This window comes from Condylura cristata, unplaced genomic scaffold, assembly GCF_000260355.1.
Source record: "Condylura cristata isolate star-nosed mole 26May11 unplaced genomic scaffold, ConCri1.0 scaffold00034, whole genome shotgun sequence".
Classification (NCBI taxonomy): Eukaryota; Metazoa; Chordata; class Mammalia; order Eulipotyphla; family Talpidae; genus Condylura; species Condylura cristata.
The window spans coordinates 8,124,626-8,152,208 of NW_004567135.1; the positions used below are offsets into that span (position 1 = coordinate 8,124,626).

Sequence of the window (27,583 nt, forward strand, 5' to 3'; positions counted from 1 at the left end):
ACATGCCCCCGGATCCTCTGGCCTTTTCTGGACCCGTTGTGCAGCGGGCGGACAGGTAACAGCGGCCTGAGCCCACAGACAGCCTCGCGGGAAAACTGCCCAGGGGCGAGTGGCCAGTGGCCAGTGGAACAGCAGCCTCCCAGGCAGGGACCCTCCCACTTCTCCCTCCTGGGGCGGGGTTGCTGCGAGAGACAGCCAACCTCAGCCACTCCAAGCACGTTTTTTCTCAGCGCCCCGCCCCCCGAGGCTTGATCGATAGCTGACCACGCCCAATAGTGACAAACCACTGTAGGTGCGGCAGCCAATCAGCGGTGGCGAGCCCGGCTAGGAGCGGGCCGATTTAGAAGCTCTGGCCCTGCCGCTCGGGGAGCGGCGCCGCGCGGCGGCGGCTGAGGTAAGATGGCGGCGGCCTCCCTCTTTGCTTTTGCAGTTAGGCTGCCGCTTCTCCCTCTGTGCCCGCTCCGAGCTGCCTCTACCCTTCGACAAGCGTCAGGGTCTTCCTCCTGTAGTTTCCGCGAAATTGGAGTCTCCGGGGTCTGGAGCCTTGGGACAAAATGGCGCCGGCACGGGCCGCCGAGGACGGGCCAGGCCACGCCGTGAATGCCAAGGCTGCCCGGGACAAAGGCGGCGTGCAGGGAGGCGGCCTCGGGCGGGTTGCCGGGGCCGCCTTGCGGCCGCCTGGCCCGCGCTGGCGCTTCCACTGGTGCGGTGCCGGTCCTGGAGGGAATTTTAGCTGGTGGTAGGCGGAGAGGGTGGGCGGGCAGCGCGGGAGAAGTTGCGGGCAGGCGCCTCGACGAAAGTGGGCGCCCGGGGCGCGTGGGGCCGGGGGCCGGGACTTTGCCCCCGTTGTGGAAACTGGCCGCGAATCGGCCGCGTCCTGAGGAGCGCCAGCGTTCGGGACGGGTGAGGACTGTCTGACCTTCTGTGTGACCCTGCAGGCTTTGGTATGAACAGGATTCGGATTCACGTCTTGCCGACTAATCGGGGGAGGATCACGCCGGTGCCCCGGACCCAGGAGCCCCTGTCCTGTGCCTTCAGTCACCGCCCGTGCTCGCAGCCCCGTCTGGAAGGGCAGGAGTTTTGCCTCAAGCATATCCTTGAGGACAAGAATGCTCCCTTCAAGCAGTGTAGTTACATATCGACGAAGAATGGAAAAAGATGTCCCAATGCTGCCCCCAAGCCCGAGAAGAAGGATGGGTACGCTGTCTCCGTGCGCGGGGAGTGAGGTGGCCGCGGTGGGCTGCAGCCCCGGCAGACCTGCCGAGTTCCCAGAGTTTCCAGCTCGCTTGTGCATTGGGGTGCTGGGTAGATATAGACTCTTGGAAACGAGGCGAACATTAAAACGGTGGAAACGGGAAGAAAGCCACTTGCATAGGGCCAGCCAGTTCATCTCTAGATGTTTTCCCTTCTCTGTTAGATGAAGGGATATTCTGACAGTTCTTTTTTTAAGATTTATTTATTCCTGCGTGCAAGAGCTGGAGTACAGGCGGGAGGTGAGAGGATTCACCAGAGACAGAGCAGGGCGCAGAACAGGCTGGCTGACCTAAGTATGCTGAGGGCAGCAGCAGGCAGGCAGGAGAGGTCTGCCAGCCAAGTGGGTCTGCTCCGCTCCCTCCCCGCTGGGATGGAGCTCCTGCTGCTGTGGCTGCAGACTGCCCCATAGTGCTTGCTGCGCCTTAACCCCTTGTGCCATCACGGTGGGCCCCATATTCTCACAGCTCTTAACCGTGGGCTTCTAGACTCTTTATTGCTACCGAACTTGAAGTGATAATCAGAATTGTATACTGGGAAAGATTTCATAGATTTTATCATATTTGATGTTCCTGTGAAAGGTAATTTGTGCATGTCTCTTCTAATTTTAAAATTGTCTCATTGCTAACAGTGGATATGAAGTAAAATGCAGAGTTGCCTTCCAGACCAGTTTTGAAAACATGAAAGCAGATCTCTGATTTGTTTTGGGATGATAGCAGTCCTCATTTTTTTTTTTTTTTTTAAAGATTTATTTATTTGTGCATACAGAACTGGGGTATAGGCCAGAGGCTCAGGAGCGGCAAGAGGCTTCACCAGAGACAGAGTGGGGAGCAGAACAGGCAGATCGATGAAGTACACTGCTGAGGGGAGCAGCGGGCGGGTCAGGAGAGGTCTGCCGCGCCATGTGGTCACCTCCGGGGCAGGCGGGAATCGAACTCATGAGGAAGCGGCTCCAGATTCTCAGTGCTGTGCTTTAACCCGCTGCGCCACCAGGGAGGGCCAGCAGTCCTCATTTTTATAGTTGGGTGTTTTGTTTGATGGATAGAGCACTGGGTTATGCTGCTTTTATGTCCCCTTGGTAGTACCAAATCACTGCCCTTGGGTCATTAAATTACTCTGCACACTGGCCTTTTAAGTTTATAAATGAAGATAAGTCATTTTTATTTCCTAAAAAAGATCCAGAGAACAGTGCTTAATGAAAGTCATTTAACTCTTTGAAAAAGGAGTGTACCTGAGCATATAACGTGGTCCTGTTTTGCCTCCATAGGGTATCCCTCTGTGCTGAGCATGCCCGAAGGAATGCCCTGGCACTTCATGCCCAAATGAAGAAGACCAATCCAGGGCCTATGGGCGAAACACTTTTGTGCCAGCTGAGCTCATATGCAAAGACAGAGCTGGGATCTCAGACTCCTGAAAGTAGCCGCAGTGAAGCTAGCCGAATTCTGGGTAAGGATCTTCTAAAGGCAGGAAGAACGTTAAGACAGAACTTAGATGGATAAAGCACAGTACCTTGATATGGCGCTTGACAGTTCGGTGAGCACTCAGGGCCTGCTGTGGTTTTCACTAGTTCTGTCAGTTTGAAATGTGTTCAGGTTTACTTTCCTGAACTAATGTTTGTTTCCTTCTCTGTTGTTTTGTTCTTATCCCTTTTGCTAGGATGAGGTGATTTTAGGAAAGGAGTAATTTTGAGGTGGCTTTTCTCTCCTTTTGAGGACATGATTAAGTAATTACAAGTAATCTTACTTGGGTTGTACTTTTCCCCCTAAATCAGTAACAACTTGTATTGCATCTTAAAGATACGTCACAAATAGGTCTGAGGAATCATCCAGTATCTTGCTGTTTCTGAACAGTTTAAATCTTACTCATCAGCCTGCTGAACTGTTTCTTTTGCAGAAACATAGATCACACCCGAGAATTCTGATGTCCTGTCTTTAGTTGTTCCGGCTTGCTGAGTCAAGCTAGCTGACTTTGATACAAGTTCAGTGTTGTTCCTCCAGCTCCTCTTTCTGGACTGAGATACTGACCAGGAAACCTGGTCTTATCCAAACGCTAAGATGTAAATTTTTGCCCAGGAAATTTCGGGTTTTAACAAGAGCCTCGTTCTGTTGAGTAACAGTGTTGAAGGGGGGCATCTGTAGCCCTTACTTTGTCAACTGAGGCCCCGGTGTGTTCTGTATTGACTGGGGAGTGCCAGCAGCAGCTTTCTGTTTCCCCACCATTTGTCAGCCTGGAGCCTCATTTTCTTTCCTAGGACACTGAGTTGACACTGATGTGACAGGATTCCTTGTGCAGGTTGCCTCTGGGGCCCTTTAGGGAGATGTCATTTTCTGGCATGTTGACTTTGTTTGCTGAGGATGGTTTTCATTCTTGTGGTAGATGTGGCCAAGAGCTGGGTTTTTGAAAGCTGTTTCTATTTGCCTTTGTACTAAGTTTTTAAAATTACCTTTAAGGTTTGGGCTGATGTGTTGATCTGTCTAGCTTTGTGAGGTAGAATTAGACGTGGGAAGTCTTTTTTTTAATATATATAATAGTTTATGTTTACCTCGTTTTGTGCATTTTTTTTTTTATCTCAGTTGTAATCCCCGTGGGCTTCCCATCACCAAATCACCCTGTGATGTAACCATAGTCCAGTGCATTTCCCTCCCCCCACTGTTTTTGATGCCATACCCCATTATACCCCCATAAAATGTGTCTCTGGTCTATAGCTGTTCATTATTATTATTATTTTCTTGCCTGATCCGTTATACTCCTGATATGAGTGAAACCATCCAGTATTTTTCCTTTACTTTCTGGCTTATTTCACTAAGCACGATCCCTTCCAGCTCCATCCATGTTGCTGCAAAAGGCATGAGTTTATCTTTTTTGGTTGCTGAGTAATATTCCATTGTGTATATGTACCGCATCTTTTTAATCCAGGCATCCACTTATGGGGATTTGGGCTGTTTCCATGTCTTTCCAGTTGTAAACAAAACAGCAATAAACATGGGGGTGCAGGTGTCTTTTTGAATCAGTGTGTTTGTGTCTACCTAGGAGTGGGATTGCTGGGTCATATGGAAGCTCCATGTTAAGCAGTTTGAGGAACCTCCAAACAGTTTTCTATAGTGGTTGTGCTAGTTTGCATTTGAGGTGGGAAGTCTTAATGGCCGATCTTGCTCCCATTCCTCAGATGAAGACAGCTGGAGTGATGGGGAGCAGGAACCTATTTCCGTGGATCAGACATGGAGAGGTGACCCTGACAGTGAGGCTGATAGCATAGACAGCGATCAAGAAGACCCCTTAAAGTAAGTTGTGACTCTGCACAGGGCTTTTAAAACTTGTATATAGTCAGTATGTGGATTGTAGTACTGTCTGCTGTGAATTGATTGAAAACCTAGGAGGCTTGAAGCTAGGTAGTGGTGACCATAAGAGCTTTAGTATATTGAAGGGTCATGATTGACTACTGTCTTGCTTTGAAGCAGGATGTGATTTTTTTTAGATGTCTTATAATTTGGGGAAAATTTTGGACATCAGATTTCACACATGAGAAAATATAGGGAAGAAAATGAGAAGTTTCTTGGACTTAGACATGGAAGTTTGAGAAGTGCTTAGGGACTTAGAGAATGCTTATGTAATGGGTTCTTGGCTTAAACCTCAGGAATAATTAAGTGTATATATTTGAAAAACTTTTTTTGGTAAAGTTAACTTTTTATGGGATTTGTTTTTTAAGAGAAATACAAAGATATTCAAGAATTTCCTTTGGTTTTACGTATAAGAAACTGGTCTTTAAAAACCCATAAGTAGTGAGCAATCATACTAATTTTACCTTATTAAGTTTCTCTTCATTTAACCCATGATCACATTGGTAACTGTGGAAACAAAAGTATTGTCATTCTTCAGTCTCATTCTCACGGTTTGGGTTAAAGTTTAGATTTTTTTTTCTCCTTCCATCTTTTTCTGAACATGTCCCACTGATGATTTGTTTAGAAATGTTCATCGTGGGAAGAATAATACATTTTAAGATAAATTGTGTTGAATTTTAATTTTTAGAATAGTGTTTTCTAGGATTCTGTTTAGGGTTATATTAGTAGAATAATTTCTTGTATTTCTCTTGCATAATTTCACTGTATTCAGCTGTTCATGAAATACCTGTTTGGAAAGTCCATCTAACTTGTCTGAAAGCATTGTTTGTTTTCTAGCAGGATTCTCACTCAAAAAGTAGTAAGTGATACCCTCTCCCTCCACACACACACACTTTGCGCTTTTACATCCAGAAGTGCCAGACATGCTGTTTTGAAGAGGTATATAAAGTGCCCAAACACTTAATTTTGTCAGTAGTTGAGAGTGGACTACTTACTAACTTTATTAGTAGTTTCTGCTGCACAAATTCATGCTAATCTTAAAAGTGACTGCTTTATAGATCCAAACCCCAGTTAATTTTATGGGCAATATTAATATTTTATACCAGGTACTTAATATTAGTTTCTCCTAAAAGGAATAGTCTGAGGTGAAAGCAAAAAAGCCCCCATATATGTCCCGCTGTTAGTAGCTAATTATAGGGCTTTCCCTGAGTTGTTCTAGTGAGAAATTATTCAAAAGAAACCTTGGTTCACTGCATGCATTCCTCAAATGCAAACAGTTGTTAATGTCTGCTTATTTAATTTATTGTTTGGCTACATACTATTGTTTTATTTAATTACAAGTGTTTAGTGAAATTCTTTTAATTAAAAAAATTCTTTCATTTTGGCGCTCATTGTTTTTGTTACCATTATGATCACTTGTCAAATCACCTAACAATGTATAGACTGTGTCTTCACATGCTTATTGTAAAAAAGTGCTTTTTGTATTGTTTGTGATATCATTAGAGAATTTTATCCTACCATAGGCATAACTATGATCCCTTAGTTGTAAGTTTTATTATACAAGCACCAGAACCTGTTTTGAATTCAGGTCACATTGGTTTACTATGTTGTTCCTGATTTAGAGGCATAGGATTAAATAGGATTACACCTTCCAGGTGTTGCTCACACCACACTCACCATCCAAACTCCCATAGGACACCCCCCCCCCTGTAATCTATAATCCCTTCCCCACCTTACGCTCTTCCTTTCCCTTCCTCCTCTTACACTCTCAGTTCTCTAGTCAAGATTTGTAGGGTTTGTTATTAGTTTGGCTTTATCTGACCTTTGTTTTGTTTCTCTATACTTCATCTATTCAATAAGTGACACCATCCAGTAGCTGTCTTTTTCCTTGTCTCTTACATCACTTAGCCTAGTCTTATCCCATTCTGCTCATGTTGTTGCAGATGGCAAAGGTTTTGTCTTTTCATGGCTGAGTAGTATTCCATTGCACATATATACACCAGGTACATCATCTTGATCCATACATTTGTTTTTGTTTTATTTATGCATACAAGAGCTGGGGTGTAAGCTATAGATACAGCGGGTGAGAGGATTCACCAGAAACAGAATGGGGAGCAGAACAGATGGACTGACTGACTGCTAAGGGAGGCAGAAGGTGAGACAAGAGAGGCCTGCTGTGCTATGTGGGATAGTTCCCTGAGCAGGGATCGAACTCATGCTACAATGGCTGCCCATAGCTTCATAGTGCTGACACATAATCCCTTGCCTCATATGGGAGGCCCCACATATCTGCTTTTGGCCACTTAGATTGTTTCCATAGCTTATCTGTTGTGAATAATGCTTCATAGAAATAGATGATTTTTGAATTAAGTGGTTTTGCACCTTTTTTGGGGGGGGTATAGATATCTATGAGTAGAAATGCTGGGTCATATGGTAAATCCATTTTTAATATTGAGAAACTTCCACACTTTTTTTTCATAGCGGCTGGACTAGTCTGCATTCCCACCAGCAGTATACCAGGGTTCATTTTCCTGCACATCCTTGCCAACACTTGTTTCTGGTCTTCTTGATGTGGACTGTTTCTCACAGGTGTGAGATGGTATCTCATTGTGGTTTTTCTTGCATTTCCCTGGTAAGTGATGACAAGCATTTTCTCATGAGCCTGTTGGCCATCTATGTACTTTTGAGAAGTACCTATTTAGTTTTAGATTTGTTTGTTTGTTTGTTTTGAATTAGAGTTCTTTGTAGACCTCAGATGTCAGCTCCTTATCAGATGAATTATGCACAGATATTTTCTTCCATTCAGCATTGTGTCTTTGTTTTAGTGATAGTTTTCTTTCATTGTGTAGAAACTTTATCTTGATGTGTAGTTTATATTCTTTTTTGTTTTCTTTGCTGATGGAGATGAATCCACAAACACATCTTAGAAGCCTGTATCACAGAATGTTTTGCTTTTGTTTCCTTCCATGTATTTCATGGTTTCAGGTCTTAACATCTGAGTCTTAATCCTCTCTTTTTGTGTATGGTGTGAGATAGTGGTCTTAGCAGGCCTTTGCTTCTTCCTCATAGCTGAAGGAGAGTCTTACAGGATAGTGTATTCTTGGCTGCCAGTTTTTATCTTTTTGTTGAACACATTGTCCTGTTTTCTACTTGCTGTCAGTGTTTCTTCAGAGAAGTGAGGTGCGAGTTCCCCCAGGGTTACCCACTGCCCACCAGGCCAGCTTCAGTATTCTTTCTTTGCCTTGAACTCTTAGAAGTTTCCCTGCTGTGTGTCTTGGTATCAGTCTCACTACATTTAGGTAACCAGTGTCTTTTAGCTTCATGGACTTGTGTATTTAGTCCCTTTTCTGGGATTGGGAAGTTTTCCATCACTATTTCTTTAAATAAGTTCTCTGTTCCTTCCCCTCTTCTTCTGGGATAGCCACTGTTCTTATATTTCCTTTCCTCATGGAGTTGGGCAGTTCTTGAAGTGTTTTCTTCATTTTTCTTTTTCATTTTTATTCGACCTAGATTTTTAAAACTTTATCTTTGAGGTTACTGATTGAGCTTTCGTTGATCTTTTTTTACTTCCATAACTTTTTTTGTAAGACTTTTCTCATCTCCTATATTAAACTTTTTGTCTCCTGCATGTCTTTTGTTTTCTTATTTAAAACTTCAGTTTTGACCTTCTGTTTATTTTTATTTCTCAGGACAGTTGTTTATTTGAGTTCTTCTATATAGAATCTGATTAGCTTCTTGGTTTCCCATTTCTTTGAATGTCTTTATAATGGCACTTTTGAACTCTGTATTTGATAGGAAGAAAAGATCCATCATGTTTCTTGGTTAGTTTCTGAAGATTTTTTTTAAAGATTTATTTATTATGCATACAGAGCTGGGTTACAGGCTAGAGGTGCAGGGGGTAGAGGATTCACCACAGACAGAGTGGGAAGCAGAAAAGGCAGATGGACTGAAATACACTGCTGAGGGGAGCAGCAGGTAGGACTGGAGAGGTCTGCTGTGCCCTGTGGGTCACTCCCTGGCTGGGGATCAAACTGGTGCTACACTAGCTGCAATAGCGTCATAGTGCTGTGCTTTAACCTGTTGTGCCACCAGAGAGGGCCCAATTTCTGGAGATTTTTATCTTTCTCTGATGTGATATTCCTCTGAAGACTCAAGGTACCATTTTTTGTATTCCCTGTGACTGTGACTGGCTAGTTTCTAAGAAATGTTTTCAAGTGTCTTAAGGGTGCAGAGTTTCCGCTTTTCCAGTAGGTGGCACTGTGTACCAGGGAGAGCTAATCTCCAGCTACCTCTTCTGAGGTTGGATGAAGGCTTGGAAGAGTTGTCTGTAGTGAGGAAAGGGAGGTGTCTGCTGTGTGGGCGGTGGTACCTGGAGCCTCTGGGCTTCAAGCCCACTGCCCTGCGGTTTGCAGGTTGGACTGAGTGAGGCTTCCTGGTGACTTCCGCTTGGTGTTACTTGTCGCTTGTTACTGGTATCCCTGCCATCACCTGAGGGAAATGGGGGCAGGAGTGTCTTTCTGTGCCTTGTCTTCACTGGGGGTCCTGCCCACTGGCTCATCCCAGCACTTGAACAGCTGTCTCTCCAAGCTCGGGGTGCGCATCTATACCAAACAGTTCCCTCTTTAGGAATGGCCTCTCTCGGGAGTGAGGATTGAACCACGGCTCCTGCTCCTGCACGCGCTTCCCTCCGTACCTCGCGCTTCTGTCGTAGGTCGTTGGGGTTGGTCTTTGCCCCAGTCCATGCAGTCCGGAGTCTAGCGCCCATCCAGACTACTTTATTCGCCTTTGAGTGAAGCAGCGAACCTCCTGACACCATCTTCATCCCATCAGTCCAGAACTTGTTTTGGTAAAGTTCATTTCAGGTTATTGATCCTCCATTTTTCTCAAGAACTTTGGGAGAATGCCCTCTAATCAGAGACACTAGTGGAATTGTAAGGTGACAACCTCTTTTTTGTTTTTAAAGATTCATTTATTTATTCATACAGAACTGGGGTACAAGCCAGAAGTGCAGGGATGGTGAGAGACTTCATCAGAGACAGTGAGGAGCAGAACAGGCAGATCATGAAGCACACTGCTGAGGGGAGCAGTGGGTGGGTCAAGAGAGGTCTGCTGTGCCATGTGGGTCACCTCTGGGACCGGGGATCAAACAGGCACTGAAGCTACTGTGGCTAGCTTGCACTGCTGCATCCTAACCATTGAGCCACCAGGACGGCCCCGACAACCGTTTTTTTTAATGATGAATTCTGTAATAGAAATTAAACCAGTGTGTGTGTGCATGTGTGTGTGAGTGAGAGAGAGCATGGGGAATTAGCTACATGAGTTTAATAACTAGCTGTGAATATGGAACTGTCTAGAAATAAGCTTGTCACACACACAAGGCATTTGCAGTACGGTGGTCACTGCTATGCTATTTCCCCTCCCGTTACTGTGATAATTTCTCATTATAGTGGCTTGCCTTAAGAATTCTAGTCCCCACACCATTTGCTAAATTTCTTCTAACAGGGTAAATGGAATTAATTTCATTTAAACAGGTGACATTAGGTTAAGCCTCAGTATTTTACGGTTGTAGATACAGTTGATTTTCCAGAAGTAATGAGTCACTTCTGTCGTTTTATCATTGTGCTTTTAATGGCTTTCTGAATTCTCTACTTTGTCCCAGACATGCTGGTGTCTACACAGCAGAAGAAGTGGCCCTGATCATGCGGGAAAAGCTCATTCGTTTGCAGTCCTTGTACATTGATCAATTTAAACGACTTCAGCATCTGCTCAAAGAGAAGAAGCGGCGCTATTTACATAACCGCAGAGTAGAGCATGAAGCTCTAGGCAAGTTTATGCTGGTTCAGCAGCTGTCGTGGCTTCAGGGTGTGACTTGGGGAGTAGTTCAAATTGTTTCTGTCTTGATAGCTAGAACAGAGGGTAATATTTTTTATACCTAGGTAAATTTAATTTAGAACGCCATATAGGTGTTAAGGATTTTGTTTCTCCCCAGCAGCAGTATATGTCACACCATGCGGACTTCATGTCCAGTCACATCCCCTCCCAGCACTTGGCCTCCACCGCTCCCTTTCTCCACCTTCCCCTCTGGTGCCCTCCATTGTGCTGTCAATTTAAAGGTTCCTTTTTGTTTGCATTTTTGTGTTTCCTTGTTTCAGCACATAGTTAGATCATATGTTTTTGTATTCATCTATTTTTGTGGATGAGTAGTGCTCCAGTATCACATCTTCTTTACCCCTCATCAGTCGTTAGGCACTTGGGTGGCTCCTACCTTGGCTGTTGTGGGTAGCGCCGAGCATAGGACTTAGGGGTGCCTGTGTCTTTTCAAATTAGTCTTTTTTTTTTTATTTGGGTAAATACCCAAAAGACAGATTATTGGATCATATGGTAATTCTGTTTTTGATTTTCCATGGTGGCAGCACTGGGTTACATCCTTACTGTTTGTAACTGTACTCCATATTTTCTCCGACCCTTATTATTTCTTGACCTTTTGGTAAATCTCACAACTTTGAGTTTCATTTACCTAATTTTGATTTCCCTAATGATAAGTGATGTAGAACATCTTTTCTTGTATCACCTGTATGCTATCTTTAGTGAGAGAAACTGCCTTTGCTTTTGAAACTGCTTATTTTGTGACCTAATTTGGAAAACCATGCTTAATTGACTGCTTGGCGGATAACATCTGGATTGTTGTGACACTTCAGGTGGTAGTCTCCTGACAGGCCCAGAGGGACTTTTGGCCAAAGAACGAGAGAACTTAAAGCGACTAAAATGTCTCCGGCGATATCGACAGCGCTATGGAGTAGAAGCCTTGCTGCATAGGCAGCTTAAGGAGCGCAGAATACTGGCCACGGAAGGGGCCGCCCAGCAGGTAGAGGCCTCACCTCTGAATCTGCGTGTTTGCTTTGTCTACAGAGTAGGGTGATCACCAGACACATTCTTGGCCTGAATTTGGATGTTGAAAAGAACACTTAGGGGAAAAGAAAAGAACGCTTAGACTTCTGGAGACATGTCTGTTCTCCAGAACAGATCAAATTTGTGCCCGTAGCGGTAGTATAACTTTCTGTGCCTCTGTTCTCATGTGCAAATTGAGGAGTTGCCTCAAGTTTCTAGTTTCCCTGGCTCAGAAATAGGCACAGGTTAAGTCTAAGTTTCCTGGGGAAACTTAGAAGGTGGGAAAATAGGTAGAATAATAGTCTGAGTGAATTTCAGGAAGCAAGGTTGGTAAGAAGCAGAATTTTATTTCTCAAGCCCTTGGTCCCTGTTTCATTGACAGTTATTCCATTTTTATTTGTTGAAACTCTATGTAAGAGTACAATTAAAAAGGGTCCTGCTGAAAGACAAAATAGTTTGACAACAGTTTTACACTCATGATACAGAGAGGTGCATTTCGATGAGAGTTGTCTTACTGTTTCAGTATGAAGTTTAAAAGGTTTTGTTTTGCGTAGTATTGGTGAATAAATTTTGTTAAACGCTGACTTTTCTGATATTTAACGAAAAATCTTGTATATTATATCTTAAGTAGTCTTAATGTGTTATTCTTTTGTTGGTTTATTTTAATTTATCTGTTCTCTCCATTTTAGGCCCATACCACTCGTTCCAGTCAGAGGTGCTTGGCTTTTGTGGATGATGTTCGTTGTTCCAATCAGTCTCTTCCAATGACCAGACACTGCCTTACCCGTATCTTTTCATTCTGCTCTGCTTGCTAGGTGGACTGAGCGTGAGCGGCAGTCTCTGTGCTAGTTGGCTTCATTGTCGGTCTGTGTTTTGGCCCTGAATCAAGGCCGGCAGTTTGCTGAAGCTGTTGGTTTCAAGCAGGAGCCTAAAGAAATGTCTTTCTATGGTCTGTTGGCCATTCCAGACTTTTGGAAATGTAATGGTCAATTCATTAGAAAGAAACATTTGAGTGATTGGTCATGGATGTGGACTAATATTTATTTGTAGTTGACTAGTACTGAGAACCTTGTTTATTAGAATTGTAATATTGCTAGATCCAGTTATTACCAACATTTTTTTTTATTTTTCCACACAAGACAATTTGATGACTCTGAACTGTGAGCTTCCTAAGAATATAATCGTTTCGTTTGATTAGAGCCTTAACTTGTATATTTTAAACTTCATTCAAATCAGAAACCATGGGATAATGATTGTCATCCCTAATTTAATTTAACAGCATAACATCTTTCAATTCTACTATGGGACTTTGTTTTACTATTGGGCTACAAAGCCCTTTTGAGCTGTTACTGGATTGTGAAAGTGCATTTTTATTCTGGACATTGATTAGGAAAGTTACTTTCACAGTAAAAGCACTTGTTAAATATGATGATCTTCATAATATGAAAGGCGTAAAGCTTGCCAGATTCCATTTGCTTGGCAAGAGATACCAGATACTGGGAAGTAAATGTATTTTCTTTAATAGGAAGAGGAGAACCTTCTCTGTATTTTGAAAGGGGAACTGTTTATAATTGCTTATTAACTAATACATATTGATAATTATTAGTGGTTGTTGAAATAAATGTCTGATAAAGGATTGCTTTCCTTAATATATAAGATTCTTGAGCAAAGTAATTAAAAACTAAAGATGAGTGCTTAAAACATAGTTAGGCAAAGACTGTGGATAGATTTAAAAGTAGAAGTGATTGATAGTTGAAAAACATTTGGCTTCTGTATACATAAATGAAATAGGAAATGAAACAAGGAATTTATATTTAATGAGTGAGAGCGGAATTTCAGAAATTGGTGAGGGTGTGGTGAAATATGCCCTTATTAGCACTTCTAGTGGGAATACAAAGTAAAACTTTTTAGTAGGCAGTCTGATAATACTCATATCCTTTGATAGAATGTTGCCTTGAAACTATTTTAAGGCAATAATTGCACATTATGTTTTTACATAGAACTCAACTGGTGACGTTAAAATATTCAGAGATACGGAAAAGAGAAGAAAATATGGTAAAATAATGTTGAAGTTGTTTAGGCATTAAACATTTAACAAGATTTATGAATGACTTGGAAAATGAGAATCACAAAAATAGGATATGAAATTCTGTACTTTTGCTTCATGGTTTAAATACAGAGATTTTAATGTGACAGAAAGGTAGCTGTTTTTGGATGGTGGGGTTATGAGGGCCTTTTTTCCCCTTGCTTTATACTTCTCAGATTTTCTTAAGTAAACTTGAATTACTTTAGAAAGCAAAAAACAAAACAAAACAAACCCAGAATATTTTAGATTTTCCTTATAGTGCTATGTACTTAGGTAACTTATTGAAATACTGGTATTTTACAGAGTAAAGTTGAAAATGACATGTATTTGAAAAGAGAAGTACTACTTTTTCCTTTCATGCTCTTTTCTTTTCCGCTCCATAGTTGTCACGGTCACTTACCCTTCCTTAAGTCCTGCCCCAGAGAAAGATGCGACTGCCATTGGCGAGCTGTTACTCTTTACTCTGGTCAAATGGAGACAGCACTGGACTGAAAGTGAAGGACCCAGACTCTAGGTGTAGGTCATCAATTCCCTTCTCTTTGTCTTTGTTGTGCCCATCTGAACAGAAAGGGGGAGGAGGCGGGTGGGAGAGAGCTTTTCCTGAGGATATTTTGGTGAGTAAGTAAGAGAATTGTGAACATCCTCCAAGTTCCATGAAAAAAAGTTGTGATTAGAACATTTAATAATTATCAGTTTAAGTATTAATTTAAATGAGATTGGGCTTCTTAAATACATTGACTAGATTTCTTTAATCTGATAGAAACTAAATCTGATCCCATTAGCTCCATATTTGCTCATTGGATGATTCATTTTTATCTAATATTTATTTGATTTGTGCATTTGTGCTGCTGTTTCTGCTGCTGTTCCTCTAGGTGTTGGCTTTCACCCAGGGGCTCAGCTCAGCCCTCATTTGTCAGTGTGTGAAGACAGTTTTGCTTCCTATAGCCCACAGTCATGTCACTGACCTCCGGAAGGTGGAGGCCGGGATGTTGCTGAACATCCTGCAATGCATAGGGCAGCCCATAGTGCCTGCCAGTTGTGCCAAGGTTGTGAAAAATCCGGGTTCAGAGTGTAATAATTTCCAGCAGTAGATTGAAAGAAATGGCTTCATTCAAGAAATTTTATTTAGTTTAAGAATTATAATATACATTACATTTTTTTTTTAAAGATTTATTTATTTGTGCATACAGAACTGGAGTACAGGCCAGAGGCTCAGGAGCGGCGAGAAGCTTCACCAGAGACAGAGTGGGGAGCAGAACAGGCAGATGGACCAAGTACACTGCTGAGGGGAGCAGCGGGCGGGTCAGGAGTGGTCTGCCGCGCCATGTGGTCACCTCCGGGGCAGGCGGGGATCGAACTCATGCGGAAGTGGCGTTAGCTTCTCAGTGCTGTGCTTTAACCCGCTGTGCCACTAGGGAGGGCCTACATTACATTTTTTAATTTAAAAAGTACCCTAAATTTTTGGGGAATGAAAATTACTCGTAATTCTATAGTCTTGGACACCCTCAGTTTCTAGAACATTGCTTATGTTTAAAATTATTTGAAGAATTGGTTGTATTTAAGTAAAATATATCTTGTAGAATGACTTGATCCAGATTTTATTGTTTTATCTAATCATGGTTTCAATTTTGATTCATCCTGCAGAGCTTCTTTGCCAACGTGGAAACATAGCCCTCTTTTGCTTTTACCCTTAGTAGAAGTTGTTAGAACTGGAATGGAATGTTCCTGGGACACATCATTTCCATGGGCTCTCATCAGCGAAGTTATCTTTAACCCTTTCTCTTTGGGCTCATAACAAGACTGCCCAGCACTAATATCACTTCCCCTTAAAATGGGAGTTTATTTTTCCTGTTAGGATATGGTACCTGGTTACTGTTATTAGAACTTCTATTTTTCCAAGTTCCTGGTTGCTCTCAATGACTTTATTTTGTAAACATTTTAGAAATAAGATTCAAAAAACTTTTGAAAACTTGTCATTGTGCTTTACAGCAGAAACAATAACTGTATCTTTTAACTCTAGAAGGGGCTCGAAGAGGCCTCTCGCAGGCTCTCTGCACCTACCACACTTTATTTTCCTCAGTAAGTGTAGATTTGTAGGGTTGTCATGGCTGTTTGCTCAGCACTGTGGTTTCAGATATGTTGTGTTTGAACCTTGAAAGGGAATGAACTAGATTAGTACTGGGGGCTAATTTTGAAGTACTGGTAGAACCACAATTAGGAGGTGGTAAGCGATACTTTGAGTAGTAACTTTTTAAAATTGCGAACTGCGTTTGGTTCTGTATCAACTGTAGCCAGCTCGTTATGGTAATATATAACTAAGAGTTTTATACGGCAGGCAGCTTTTCTATTCCATCCATTTTTATTTCCCTTGACCGTTTTTCTACAGATATTTGTCAGGATACGAATCAGGTTCTCTTCAAATGCTGCCAGGGATCTGAAGAAGTACCGTGCAACAAACCAGTTCCTGTAAGCCTCTCTGAGGATCCCTGCTGCCCTCTGCATTTCCAGTTGCCTCCTCAGATGTATAAACCCGAGCAGGTACTGTCTGTGCCAGACGATCTGGAAGCCGGCCCCGTGGATCTGTACTTGAGTGCTGCTGAGCTTCAGCCTACTGAGAACTTACCTCTGGAGTTCAGTGATGTAAGTTAGAGAAGCTCTGCTCTGGTTGGCCCTTGAGGCAAGGCCTTACTTATTAATGGTGAGAATAGGTTAGTGTGTTTGTGGTCAAGAGGGTTTACAGTATAATTCTGAAGTGATGTATGTGTGATTGTATGTTACAGTCGTCATTTAGAGACACTTTACATGTACAGACCTTTTTCTGAGGGAGTAATAAGGGAAGTTGAGAACCAGGTGAACTTTTGTAGTTGGATTGGCATAGCCAGGAACGAATTTTAATAATAAAGGCTTGTTTAGGCTCTGTAGTAAAAGCTTTTGGTTTTAGATTTAAGAGTCCTCCAAGAATTGATTCTCAGCTTTGGCTACTGTTACGACTAGATTCTATTGTGAGTGGGCTAAGTATGACAGTGATCTCCCTAATTAAGTATATACAACACTTTTTTTCCTCAACTTTTTCTTTGTTTCCAGCCCATCAATCCACTTCTAATTTCACCTCTCTCTCTCCCCGCCACATTAGCAGTACTGTGCTATCTGATTTTAGGGATCAAATAGTATGCAATTGGCATTGCATCTCCATGTTGGCATTTTGCTTAATCTTTAGATTTGTGAATAAAGGTCTTAGCTATTCTGAAGAGGAATTTTCTGAATTTTATAGTAAAGGTATCTTTATATAACCATAATGTGTTTATGAATTGAAAAATTTATAGTAAGCTAAAATAATTTTGCTAAGGGTAGAATTTTGCATTTAAGGGTATTGGTCTTTAGGAATTACATACCAGGACAGGATAAAAGTTCATTTATTCAGACTCAGAATATGAGGACTAGAAAGGAATCTTAGAGACTAGTACTCCAGTGCATTCCAAACTTTACTGATGGTATCGGACTGAAGAGACTAAGTAGATACCCTTGAGTGATATGTTTAGAGTTTTGTCCATTTCCCTTCCCTTTTTATAGAAAGAAAACCCAGAGGGGGGGGGCTTCCTTTTTTTAAAAATGAGGAGCTTTATAGAGTCTAATAAACAGTCTAATAAGGAATGCACATCTGTAGAAACTAGCACGTGTTTTATATAGACATTGGGTTATTAACATATTTCATATGCTTGTTAATTTCTAGGATCAGTATCTGTTTCCACTTTTTTGCCGTTTCCTTTTTGATTTGTTTTTGCCACGTTAGTTTTAAGTGTTTTTTTTTTCTTAAAAGATGACTTTTGCTAACCTAGATTTAAGAAAATATGACTTCCAATGTATTTCAAGATTCTATTTTTGTTTGTTCTTTGAAGAATGCACAAAATAATGAAGATCATAAGATGTGATCACAGATGAAAAGTTGACATTTAAGGTTAATTAAAAAAATTTTTTAAAGTATATTGTTGTCTCATCCTTATTTATGGCATGAATTTTTAAAAGTTTTTGCACCCTCCCTCTGTGGTGTGAACCTTTTAAAGATTGTATGAAAAGTAACCATATGTTTGAGACCTTCATGGATTTTTAAGATGACCTTTGTTGATGTCCATATAAGAGTAATGAGCTTGACCTGTGCTTGACTCGCTGTTGTGCGCCTTTACAAATCATTGGTAATTAAAAGTCTGTTTTCATTCTTAGTCTTCGAAAGTAAGAATTCTCTAAAAAATGTCAAAATAAAATCCACTTTATTAATGAAATTTTTGTCCTGAATTCTGAATATATTTACCAATATACAGTTTAAGTTGGGAAAAATGTTTAAGGTAAAAGTTAAATGATTTCTTAGCTCTATTAATTTCATCACGTAGTCTTTACTGGTTGCTTATGTTCCACACAATTTGTATAACTTGTTAATAATAGTAACTTGTGGGCATTTAAGTATGGGAGAACCACTCATTGGATATGAAAGTCGGTTAAAAAGAAACGTGCTTACGTTGGGACATCATCCTTGCCTCCTGCCCTCGGACCGTGGACGGTGGGCTCGCAGCTGGCCACTTCCTGTTGCTGGGCTAGCGCTTGTTGAATGCTTGGAGATTTCAGGGCAACATTTGGGCTTTTCTCTTTGGGTTCCGCTATCAAATCTAAGTGTCCCGTCACTGTGAGCACTTCCGCTGACCCTTTTCTCTCCTCTTTTCAGTTCGGGCCCTTTCCTTCAAGACACCACTGAGCATGTGGGAAATGTTTCATTATCTTTTCCTTTGAAAACACTTTCATTGTTACCTTGAGTCCTTGAGACCTTTTTATACACTTCTTGAATGGTTTTTAATTGTTCCATGGTAAATAACAGAAGAATTGTAGAAAACATGTCACAGTTTTAATTGTGAGAAAAGTGATTTATGTGGGTTTCAGAATTTTTTGACACATTTGAAGTAGATGTCAGGTAGTTGACTGTATCCTCTGCCCTATATCTATGCAGAAATTGAGGGGCTTTGTCTAGTGGCTTCTTTCATTTTTTTCTTTATCTAAAACCTTAACTATCATGAAGATGTGATTAGCAAGTAAAGGGGAAGGATTTCGAACAATTATTTATAAACATAGAACTGACGTTCTAACGAAGCTGGTTTATTGGAAACATCAAGCCTCTCTAATGTAGTTTGGGCCGAGGGTGTATAAAACCCTTAGGTATTGTTTACTCTTGGGAAGGAAAATTTCACAGTGAATTCTGAGAAGTAGTGGCATGGAAGTCAAACGTTGGCCGAGCCTCTGAGGTCCTGAATCGAGTTCACTGACTTGCTATAGCTGTTTGTTCGCACCAGAGCCAAGAACAGTGTCTTCTGTGGTTTGCTGGCCATTCAGTACCCAGGCGGAATTTGCCAGTTGCCAGTTGGAAAAGACATAGTCTGTAGAAAGTAATGCCTTATTTTCTTTCTTTTTTTTTTTTTTTTAAAAAAAGAATATTTATACACACAAGAGCTGAGGTATAGGCCAGAGGTTGGGGGGGGGTGAGTGGGGATGGAGAGGGCTTAGAGGGTTCTCCAGAGACAGAGAGTGGGGAGCAGAACAGGCAGATGCACCTAAGTACACTGCTGAGGGAGCAGCGGGAAACAGGAGAGGTCTGCTGCAACCTGTGGGTCACCTCCCTAGCTGGGGCTCGAACTTAGTTAATAGAGGTGCTAGCACTGAGACTTAACCCTTAGGCTGCCAGGGAGGCCCTTTTTTTCTTTTCTTGTTTTTAAATTGCACAGTTGGAGTTTATCAGTTTAAGAATCTGGGACTTTGGCTGTTGGGATAAAACTTAATCAAAATAGTATTTCTTGGCCATTCAGGGAGACCTGGAAATACTTTTTTTATCTCCTAACCCATACCCTCCCTTTCTTCTTGTTCACTGGCTGGCTTTTAAGCCTCTGGCTATAAAACATTAATTGACAATTTTGTTTTGCCCAGTATTTTAACTTACAGCTTTGCTAATTGTCCACATTAGGCTCACCACTGGTGACCTTATATTTTGATTATTAGTAGTTCAGAGGGAATATGCTTTAAGATTTTTATTTATTGTGGTAAAATAATTGTAACATAAAGCTTGCTTTTTTAAACACATTTAAGTGGATAAGTCAGTGGTATAAAGTACCTTCACTGTATTGTGCAGTCATCCTATCCATTTCCAGAACTATCCCAACAGCCTAAACAGAAACTGAGCTCATTAATGCTGTGACTCCCACCTCTCTTCTCACCACAGCTTCTGGTAACCACCATTCTTTTTGTCTCTGACTTTTCCCTCTTTAAAAAATAATGCTTTTTAAAGTCCCTACGTGGTCTGCTTTTGTTAAGTGTGGCAGCAAGAACTTTTTTTTTGTTGCTTCTGGGTCTTAATTCATTTGTTGGTGATTCTGGGACAATATTTGATTAAAGGTCAGTGAGGGGTGAGGGTTGTATGGGAAACTTGCCTTGAGGTTTACTGGAAAATACACCAGCTGCAGCTTCCTGGTTTTCCTCGGTGGTGCTGAAAGACCTGTGTTTCTCTTCTTTCCAGGACCTGGATGTTGTAGGGGACGGTATGCAGTACCCGCCTTCACCCTTGCTTTTTGATCCTTCATTGACCCTTGAAGATCATTCGGTCAGAGACATTGCTGAAGGTCCAGTGGATATTTTGGCAAGTGAAGAACAACCCAGGCAGGCTTTCCTCATGTAATGGCGTAGCCAGGCTGAGGTCCCCGGCCAGGCAGCCTCCACTCTGGGCGCTGGGGTATCGCCACAAGGGTCAGCCCCAAGGTGCCTCGTGAGGCTTCTGCTCAGTGATGCCATGTGAGGGAGGCGCTACTTAGGGAAGCCCTTCTGTCCCGAAAGCTGCCGGCGTTGCCCCAGCTTTCAGGGTGGGCCCTTAGTGAGCGGAGTCCACACTTCAGTGACTAGAGAAGATTGGGGCAAGAAATCCGGGTGACTGGTTTCTTTCTCTTGGCATTAAAATGAGTCCCCGTAGTCTCAGTTCTTCTTTCCTCTGCCATGTTTCCTTGTATTTCTTTGACCCTTGCTCCCTCCTTCTCCCCCCTCTCAGCCTCAGAAGGCTCACTTGATCAGTTTCTACTTGTTTTTGTATGTATTTTGGGTTATTGAAACATCCGCTGTATGTAATCAGCCAGTATTTTTCTGTCGTCCTGAATTGCTTCACTATGCCCAATTCCCTTGAACCTCTTTGCTTGCTGTCATTAGTAACATCTCGCCTTCCTGTTGACTGAGGTACTCCATTGTGTGGTTACGCCATGTGTTGGTCCAGTCCTCGTCACGGGGCGGTGAGGGTGGGCTCTGTGTCATGGCTCTTACAAACAGTGTTGCAGTGAACATTGTGGTACACTTACTGTTTTGAGTTGATAGTTTCGAGGTCTTTGGTTTGATGCCAAGGGTTGAAATTGCCGAGTAATACAGTATTTCCATTTTCAGTTTTTTAAGGTAACTCCAGAGGTCTTTCTGAAATGGCCGCCCCAGTCTACATGCCCACCACCAGCACACTAGGGCTCCTCTTGCTCTGTTCTCTCCAGACCGCGTGGCGGGACGTTGCCGTGTGTGCCGCTCTCACAGGGGTGAGGTGACTTGGCTCTGACCTGTGTCTCCCTGGAAATGATGAGGAACATATCTCTGTATTTCCTGGTTTTCTAGACACTCTCTGTGGTGAAGTGTCTGTTCACATCTGTTGCCCGTTTACCAGTTGGGTTATTTATGAAACTGAATACGTTTTTGTATATGCAGACACTTTGTTGGTTGTGTGGGAATGTTCAGTTCAGTAGGACGTCACAACCTGTATTTCCTTGCTCTGTGTGAAAACTTAACTGGAGGTAATTCCAGTTTTTTATTTTTCTTACAGAGGTCGAGTCTTCAAAGATATTTTGTCACTGATGTCATAAAACTTACCGCCGATGTTTTCTGTCGTTGCGGTCTTAATATAAGTCCTTAGTCCACTTAGATTCACTCTGGGTGTGCAGCTAGCAAGTAGTCCAGCTTCCTGTATGTGGCCATCGAGTTTTCCAAGTGCTCTTTGTGAAGACACTCTTCTTTCCCTCTTGTATTGTGAATTAAATATTGATATGTACATGGATTTATTTCTGGGCTTTGGTTCTGTTCCACTGACCCAGGTCTCTAACATAGCCAGCAGCATACTGTTTAAATTGCTGTTGCTTTATAGAATAGTACTTTATTTTAAAATGAGGTAACTAGATGCCTTTGTTTCTTTCCTTTTTCTCACGATTTCTTTTGATTTTTGAAGCTTTTTATTGTTCTACATAAATATCAGTGCTTTTATCTGATTTCTTTGGAGAATATTATTATTGACCGCGTGGTGGGGATTATGTTTAAATTACTTGTTTGCTTTTGGTAAAATAGTCAGTTAACTATTGATTCTCCCCTCCATGAGCATGGAGAATTCTTTCTGGCTCCCTGATGTGCTCCTGTGCCCTTCAGAGGGGCTCTGAAGCAGCCCCCTTCATGCAGGCTGTACTGTCCTGTATCATTTGTGAAGTTTATTTTTCCCTGCCGCTTCCTGTCATGCCGTTGCTTGTGATTGATGCAGTAGTCGTCCGTTGTCCTTGTCTTGTGGTAATTTGGTTATGCTTTTGTGGACTAGGCAAACCCCATGTTGTCTTGCAGACGCCTAAAACCATCGCGCAGACTCCTAAAATGTCCCATTTGAGGGAGGGAATTGTTCTTGTAGTAGAGTCAGGGCAAGTAGTGAAGGTTTGGCCTTTTCTCTGAGGTGGAAGTTGGCCCTGACTGAAGACCAGCTGTTGTACGCTAGCTGTTGGTTTCAAACAGAGGCCCAAAGGACTCTCTTCCTGTGATCCACTGGCTGTTCTGGAACCTCAGCAGAGAACAGCTATTTCATATGGAAGAAACAGCCCACAAATCTCCCTTTGGGGAAAGCAGTGACCTCTGACTAAGGGACAGAGATGGAGATAGCACAGTGTGCAGAAGAGCAGCTGGTCACTGCACCTCTGCTGTCTTCTGTGGGCATTGGTAAGTCAGACTTGTGCTTCTCTCTACAGTGAATACATTTGTAATCAAAGTGCCTCTGTTTCTTTTAACAGGGCCAGGTGCAAATGGCTGGAGATGTCTGCAGATTACAGGGCTCTCGGAGTTCTGAGAAAGTGTCTGCGTCATTGTCGCAAAGTGGAGTGGCAAATGGGAAGCCAGAGCCCAGATCTGTCAGCTGATAGTTTTGTTTTGGGAACCGATTGACAGGAGGATTTGAACTCCCCGTTCGTTAAGGAAGCTTTTCTAACGGTTTCATTAAAAATAGCCTAGACTGTCTTGTTTCTCTTGTAAGTGCTACAGTCACATGAAACCAAATTTGGGGGAAGGCACCGTGATGTTTAAGTGTTGTGGGTGACTTCCCATTCTGACAGGAAGGGTGATGTCAGAACTGCTGGAATACTGAGACAAAGCTTGGGGCTGTGCCAAAGGACGTGCCTGTGTTGAGGGGACATCCCAGGACTTGGAGGAACCTATGTAGGTGGTTCGGCTGGAACAGTGGTGGGCCCGGGTCTGGTAGCTCTTTTTAACAGCCTGCATTGTAGCCTTCCCTTACCTCTCACCTAGTGTCCATGGATGACCTGTAACCGCTGAGGAGACAGCCCACGGGACTGGGCCCCCTCGCAGTGTAGCTGCTTCTAACTGATGTATATTTCTGTCGTAGTTATATAAGACAATAAAAGAATTATTGGGTATAGTTTCTGTTAAATGTTAAAGTATTACGAAAATGTAAAAAATCACTTGAATGCATGTTTTGTTTGTACTTGAGAATATATTTTGGATCCTCAGGTCTCTAATAGAAAAGGGAAAATAGGACAAACAAATATACATGGCAAGAAGTAGATCATATATTTCACTACTTCGGTTTTTGGTTGGAAGATGACAGTAAATGGGAAGGTATGGGACTTAATTATTAAAGTCTGCCGGTTCTAGATTCCTTTTCTTTTCTCATTCTCTGCGCTCCCTTCTCACAGTCCCAGATCTTCTGTCTCAATTAATACCTGATTATGCCAGAATTTTCTTGAGCTAGGGATGTGAAACTTACAGAGGTAATGGGCCTGGTGCTGCATCACTGAGGTCAGCAGAAGTAATCGAAACATTTTGATGATGAGTCTTTAGGGGTGAGCTACCCAGGCTGGGAGTTGTCTCACTAAAGCACATCCTGACAAGGCCAGAGGACCACCTTCTGGCGAGGACTGGACTGGGAAACTTATTTACATTCAGGGAATGGTTGAAACTGACCGGAGGCCCATCAGATGGATTCCTGACACTGCCGCTAGTGAGTCTTGCACTACTGCTCCGGTCCCCGCTGCTGTCTTGACTTCTTGGTCTGGTACATTCTACATCTCATTGACAGAGATGGCCATTACTTTCGCAGGTATGAATGTGAACATGCCTACTTCAGGGTAGATGGCACGCTCTAGTAACATCACAGGCACACCGGAATTTGTTACAAAGAGCCTCAGACTGGAGGTCAGTGAAGACAAGGTTCCCTTGTTAGAATAAAGGTCCCAACCCCCTGCTGAGCTCAGTCATTGGTAACCTCGGAAGCATGGCCTGGTGTTGACATGTCAGGAACCCAAGGTGAAGAAAACAGGTGCTCGGCTGGCTGCCGTAGGCTGATTGCAGAGGAGTTGTGGGTGGCATAGCTCATGGCCACTGCCGCGTGCATTGTGCCAGACTTGAGAAAATGTGTGTGTGTAGCTCGAGAGGCTTTTTTAAAAAAGGAATTCAGGAACAAACAACAACTCAGATTGTGCCTTGGCCACAGCTCATAGCTGCCTCCACTAAACATTCTGAATGTTACCTTTACGGGTAGGTCTTGGTAGCTTACCTGGGAACGACAGTCTCACTTGGTCCTGGCCAGCCTGGACCCTTGGATAATCTTACCCTTTTCAGGCTAAAGCCATACATGATCACTTCCAACTGCATGTAAGAATCACCTCCCCTTGGTTGATCCGGCATCTACAGTGTCCGTGTCCTGACCCCGGGTCCTGCGAAGGCTTCCTTGGTGAAAGGGGTTGTGTAGGTGTGATGTGCATGGGTTTGGGGAAGAGAGTAGCTTGTGTTACACAGATGGGCCCAATGTAATCAAGTCCTCAATCTCTCCCACTGAAGAGGGAAACAGCAGGTGAGGAGTCGATGTTAGTTCTAAGACTGGAACTTAGGCTCAGGAATCAGAGGTCAGGCTTGGCCAAGCATGGACCTCAGAGCTGACAGCGTGGGACCAAACAGTCCTGTGGTGCGTGATCCAGAAAATATGAATAATGCAATTAAAAGTAAACAACGAAAATGGACAGGAAATCTGCATAGATACTAAACTTTAAGATACATGAGGTGTGTAGAAAATGGCCATTGGAAAATACAAAAAAACCATAATTAGGCCATCTCATACCTTTGAGAATGGTCCATGTTAAAAAAAAAAGCCCTCCCTGGTGGTGCAGCGGGTTAAAGCACAGCACTAAGAAGCTAAAGCCACTTCAGCATGAGTTCAATCCCCGCCTGTCCCGGAGGTGACCCACATGGCGTGGCAGACTTCTGACCCGCCCTCTGCTCCCCTCAGCAGTGTACTTCGTCAATCTGCCTGTTCTGCTCCCCACTCTGGTGAATCCTTTCACCGCCCCTGCATCTCTGGGCTGTATCCCAGTTCTGTATGCACAAATAACTTTTTTTAAAAAATGAAAACAGGCTGGCAAGGATGTGGAGACCACACCTGTGGAATGGTTTGGAGGTTTCTCAAAAGACTAAATGTCTTAGGTATTCTAAATAGTTCTGCAGTAAACAGTGCAGCCTCCCTCTGAATTAGTTTTGTGTTCTTAGGTAGTGCCCAGGAGTAGAATTGCTGGATGACACGAAAGATCCATTTTTAGTCTTCTGAGAAACCACCACACAGCTTTCCAGAGGGCTGGACCCATCTAATTCCCGTCAACAGTGGAAGAGGATGGGTTCCATTTTCTCCATACCTTTGCTCGTCTGCACTTGGTCCTGGTCTTAACCTGAGGAGGGAAATCCTGTACTGTTCACTAACAGGGGCGTAGAAAAATGGTAACTTCAGTATGAAAATAAATTTAAAAGGTTAGGTTAATTCAGGCAATACATTTCTCTACCACTTAAAAATATTAAAGATGTATTAACCATAGAACCCAGCAAGCCCACTCTTAGGTATCCACCCAAAGAATACAGAACCACTGGTTCAAAGGGAAACAGGTACTTCTGTGCTCACTTCAGCCTTACTTATAATAGGTAAGTTGCGGGAATAACTGAAGTACCCAAGGACAGAGACCGGGAGAGTGTTAACACGCACACACTGGGATACCACTCAGCTATTGAAAGCTAAAAGGATGAACTGTTCCTTATAGCAGGGAAGTAGAGAATAATGCTAAGCAACACAGGTCAGAAGGAGAAAGACGGTGGCCTTGTGGAATCTAACAGGGCAGGTCTAAGCCAACACAAGAGTTTTGCAATAGTAAACTCAGTATCTGAATGCAGCCCTGCGGCAACCAGAACGGTGGTGACAAGGTGGGAAGAGGGGAGAGAAGGGGCCCAGCGGAATATCGGGGAGCATTATTGAGGTACTGATGGCGTAACGGGGACCCCAGGAAAAAGGGAGGTTCTGGGTATCCTGCCCCACCCAAGAAAGGGTGGAACTGAGCAGGAAAAAGAAGCTGGGGATGAGACTGGGGAAGGAAGTGGGATGGAGAACAAGGAGACCTGAGGAGGCATGTGGAGCAGTCACATCAAGGCCTGCACTGGCTTCTTGGACTGGACTGGGTGAGACGTGGGTGAGAGGCCCGTGGGAGGAGACTATGGCAGCGTTTATCTTGATTTTGATTTTGCTCTTCCTCCCAGACTTGTCTGGGCACTTCTGACTTTTTCCATGGTCCCCGCCAGGAGGCGCCTCAGACGAGGCGGGCTTTCGGGCCTCAGTGGCCCTCTGGGCCAACTGTTTGGCATTCCTCCACTGGGGACAGGTATCTTTTGGGTGTTTGATTTGGAGACTTGATTCTTCCCCTTTTCTGTAAAATGCATTTATTCTATTAAAGCTCCTTTCCATTAAAGGTTGAATGCACTTAGGCATATTTGTCTATGCAGCAGATGGCAGAACCTATTTAGAGCGGGAAGGTTGGAGGTTCTGGGGTGCCCCACACTCAAGTCTGGAAGGAAAAAAGCAAAATTAAAATCAAGATAAATGCTGTCATTTTCCAATGGGAAACAGTATGGAGCTTCCTTAAAATATTAAAACTCAACCAATACCATATGACACAGCGTTTCTGACATGTCAGAAACATCTAATTTCAGGGCCCTCCCTGGTGGCACAGCACTCTGAAGCCATCCGCAGTCACTGCAGCAACAATTTGACCCCCAGCCCCGGAGGTGACCCACATGGGAGAGCCTGACCCGCCCGCTGCTCCCCTCAGCAGTGTTCTTCATCCATCTACCTATTCTGCACCCCACTCTGTGTCTGGTGAATCCTCTCACTGCCCCTGCACTTCTGGCTTGAACCCCAGTTCTGTATGCATCAATAAATAAATCTTTAAAAAAAAAACCTCTTCATTTTCAGATTATCCCAACCTTATATGCTATTTTGCAACATTTCTAAAGAAATAATGCTTCCTCTTCCCCGAAGCACATTTATTTTCTCTTCTGCACTGAGCTATGATTGAGACCTAGACACTGCTTTTCATTTTTTCAGGAAAGGGCAGAGATACAACCAAATTGTAGGCAAGCAGGCTGTGACCGTAAGTGTGGACTGGGAGCCCCGGGAGCCCCGGTTCCTGGCCCAGCAGGTACTTAGCCCATGGCCCAGGGCAGAGAATTGCATGCGAGACCATCCTCAGATGTAGCTTTTCTCATCCGTCCCTCTTCCAGACGGTTCAAAGTCCAGCTCTCACTCACAGCCGTAGCAACCCACACTTGCAGCACGCCATAGATTCTATCCTGTCCTTCAGCACCACTTCCTCCAGGTGGGTAGGGGATGGGGGGTGGG

The 27,583-nt window shown here is 43.1% G+C and overlaps 1 protein-coding gene across 5 annotated transcripts; it reads left to right on the forward strand.

Moving 5' to 3' along the window:
* The first annotated feature begins 338 nt into the window (after positions 1 to 338).
* Positions 339 to 23,294, forward strand: KANSL2 (KAT8 regulatory NSL complex subunit 2). Of its 5 annotated transcripts, none has more exons than XM_012732557.1 (10): positions 339 to 394; positions 939 to 1,197; positions 2,519 to 2,697; positions 4,418 to 4,532; positions 10,249 to 10,412; positions 11,288 to 11,454; positions 12,167 to 12,263; positions 15,950 to 16,203; positions 20,111 to 20,250; positions 22,653 to 23,294. In XM_012732557.1, the coding sequence occupies exons 2-10, from the start codon at positions 947 to 949 to the stop codon at positions 22,801 to 22,803; spliced, it is 1,518 nt and encodes a 505-aa protein (XP_012588011.1). In that variant the 5' UTR covers positions 339 to 394; positions 939 to 946; the 3' UTR covers positions 22,804 to 23,294. The 5 variants fall into 5 exon arrangements, with proteins under 5 accessions (XP_012588011.1, XP_004692862.1, XP_012588012.1 ...); XM_004692805.2 differs by having other exon boundaries at positions 20,111 to 20,230; XM_012732558.1 differs by having other exon boundaries at positions 15,950 to 16,101.
* Positions 23,295 to 27,583: the final 4,289 nt, after the last annotated feature.

Coding starts and splice junctions, on each gene's coding strand:
- KANSL2 (XM_012732557.1), top strand. CDS start 947: ATGAACAGGATTCGGATTCACGTCTTGCCGACTAATCGGGGGAGGATC. Junction 2,698..4,417: donor TGAAGCTAGCCGAATTCTGG/GTAAGGATCTTC, acceptor CCCATTCCTCAG/ATGAAGACAGCTGGAGTGAT. Junction 16,204..20,110: donor TACCTCTGGAGTTCAGTGAT/GTAAGTTAGAGA, acceptor TCTTCTTTCCAG/GACCTGGATGTTGTAGGGGA.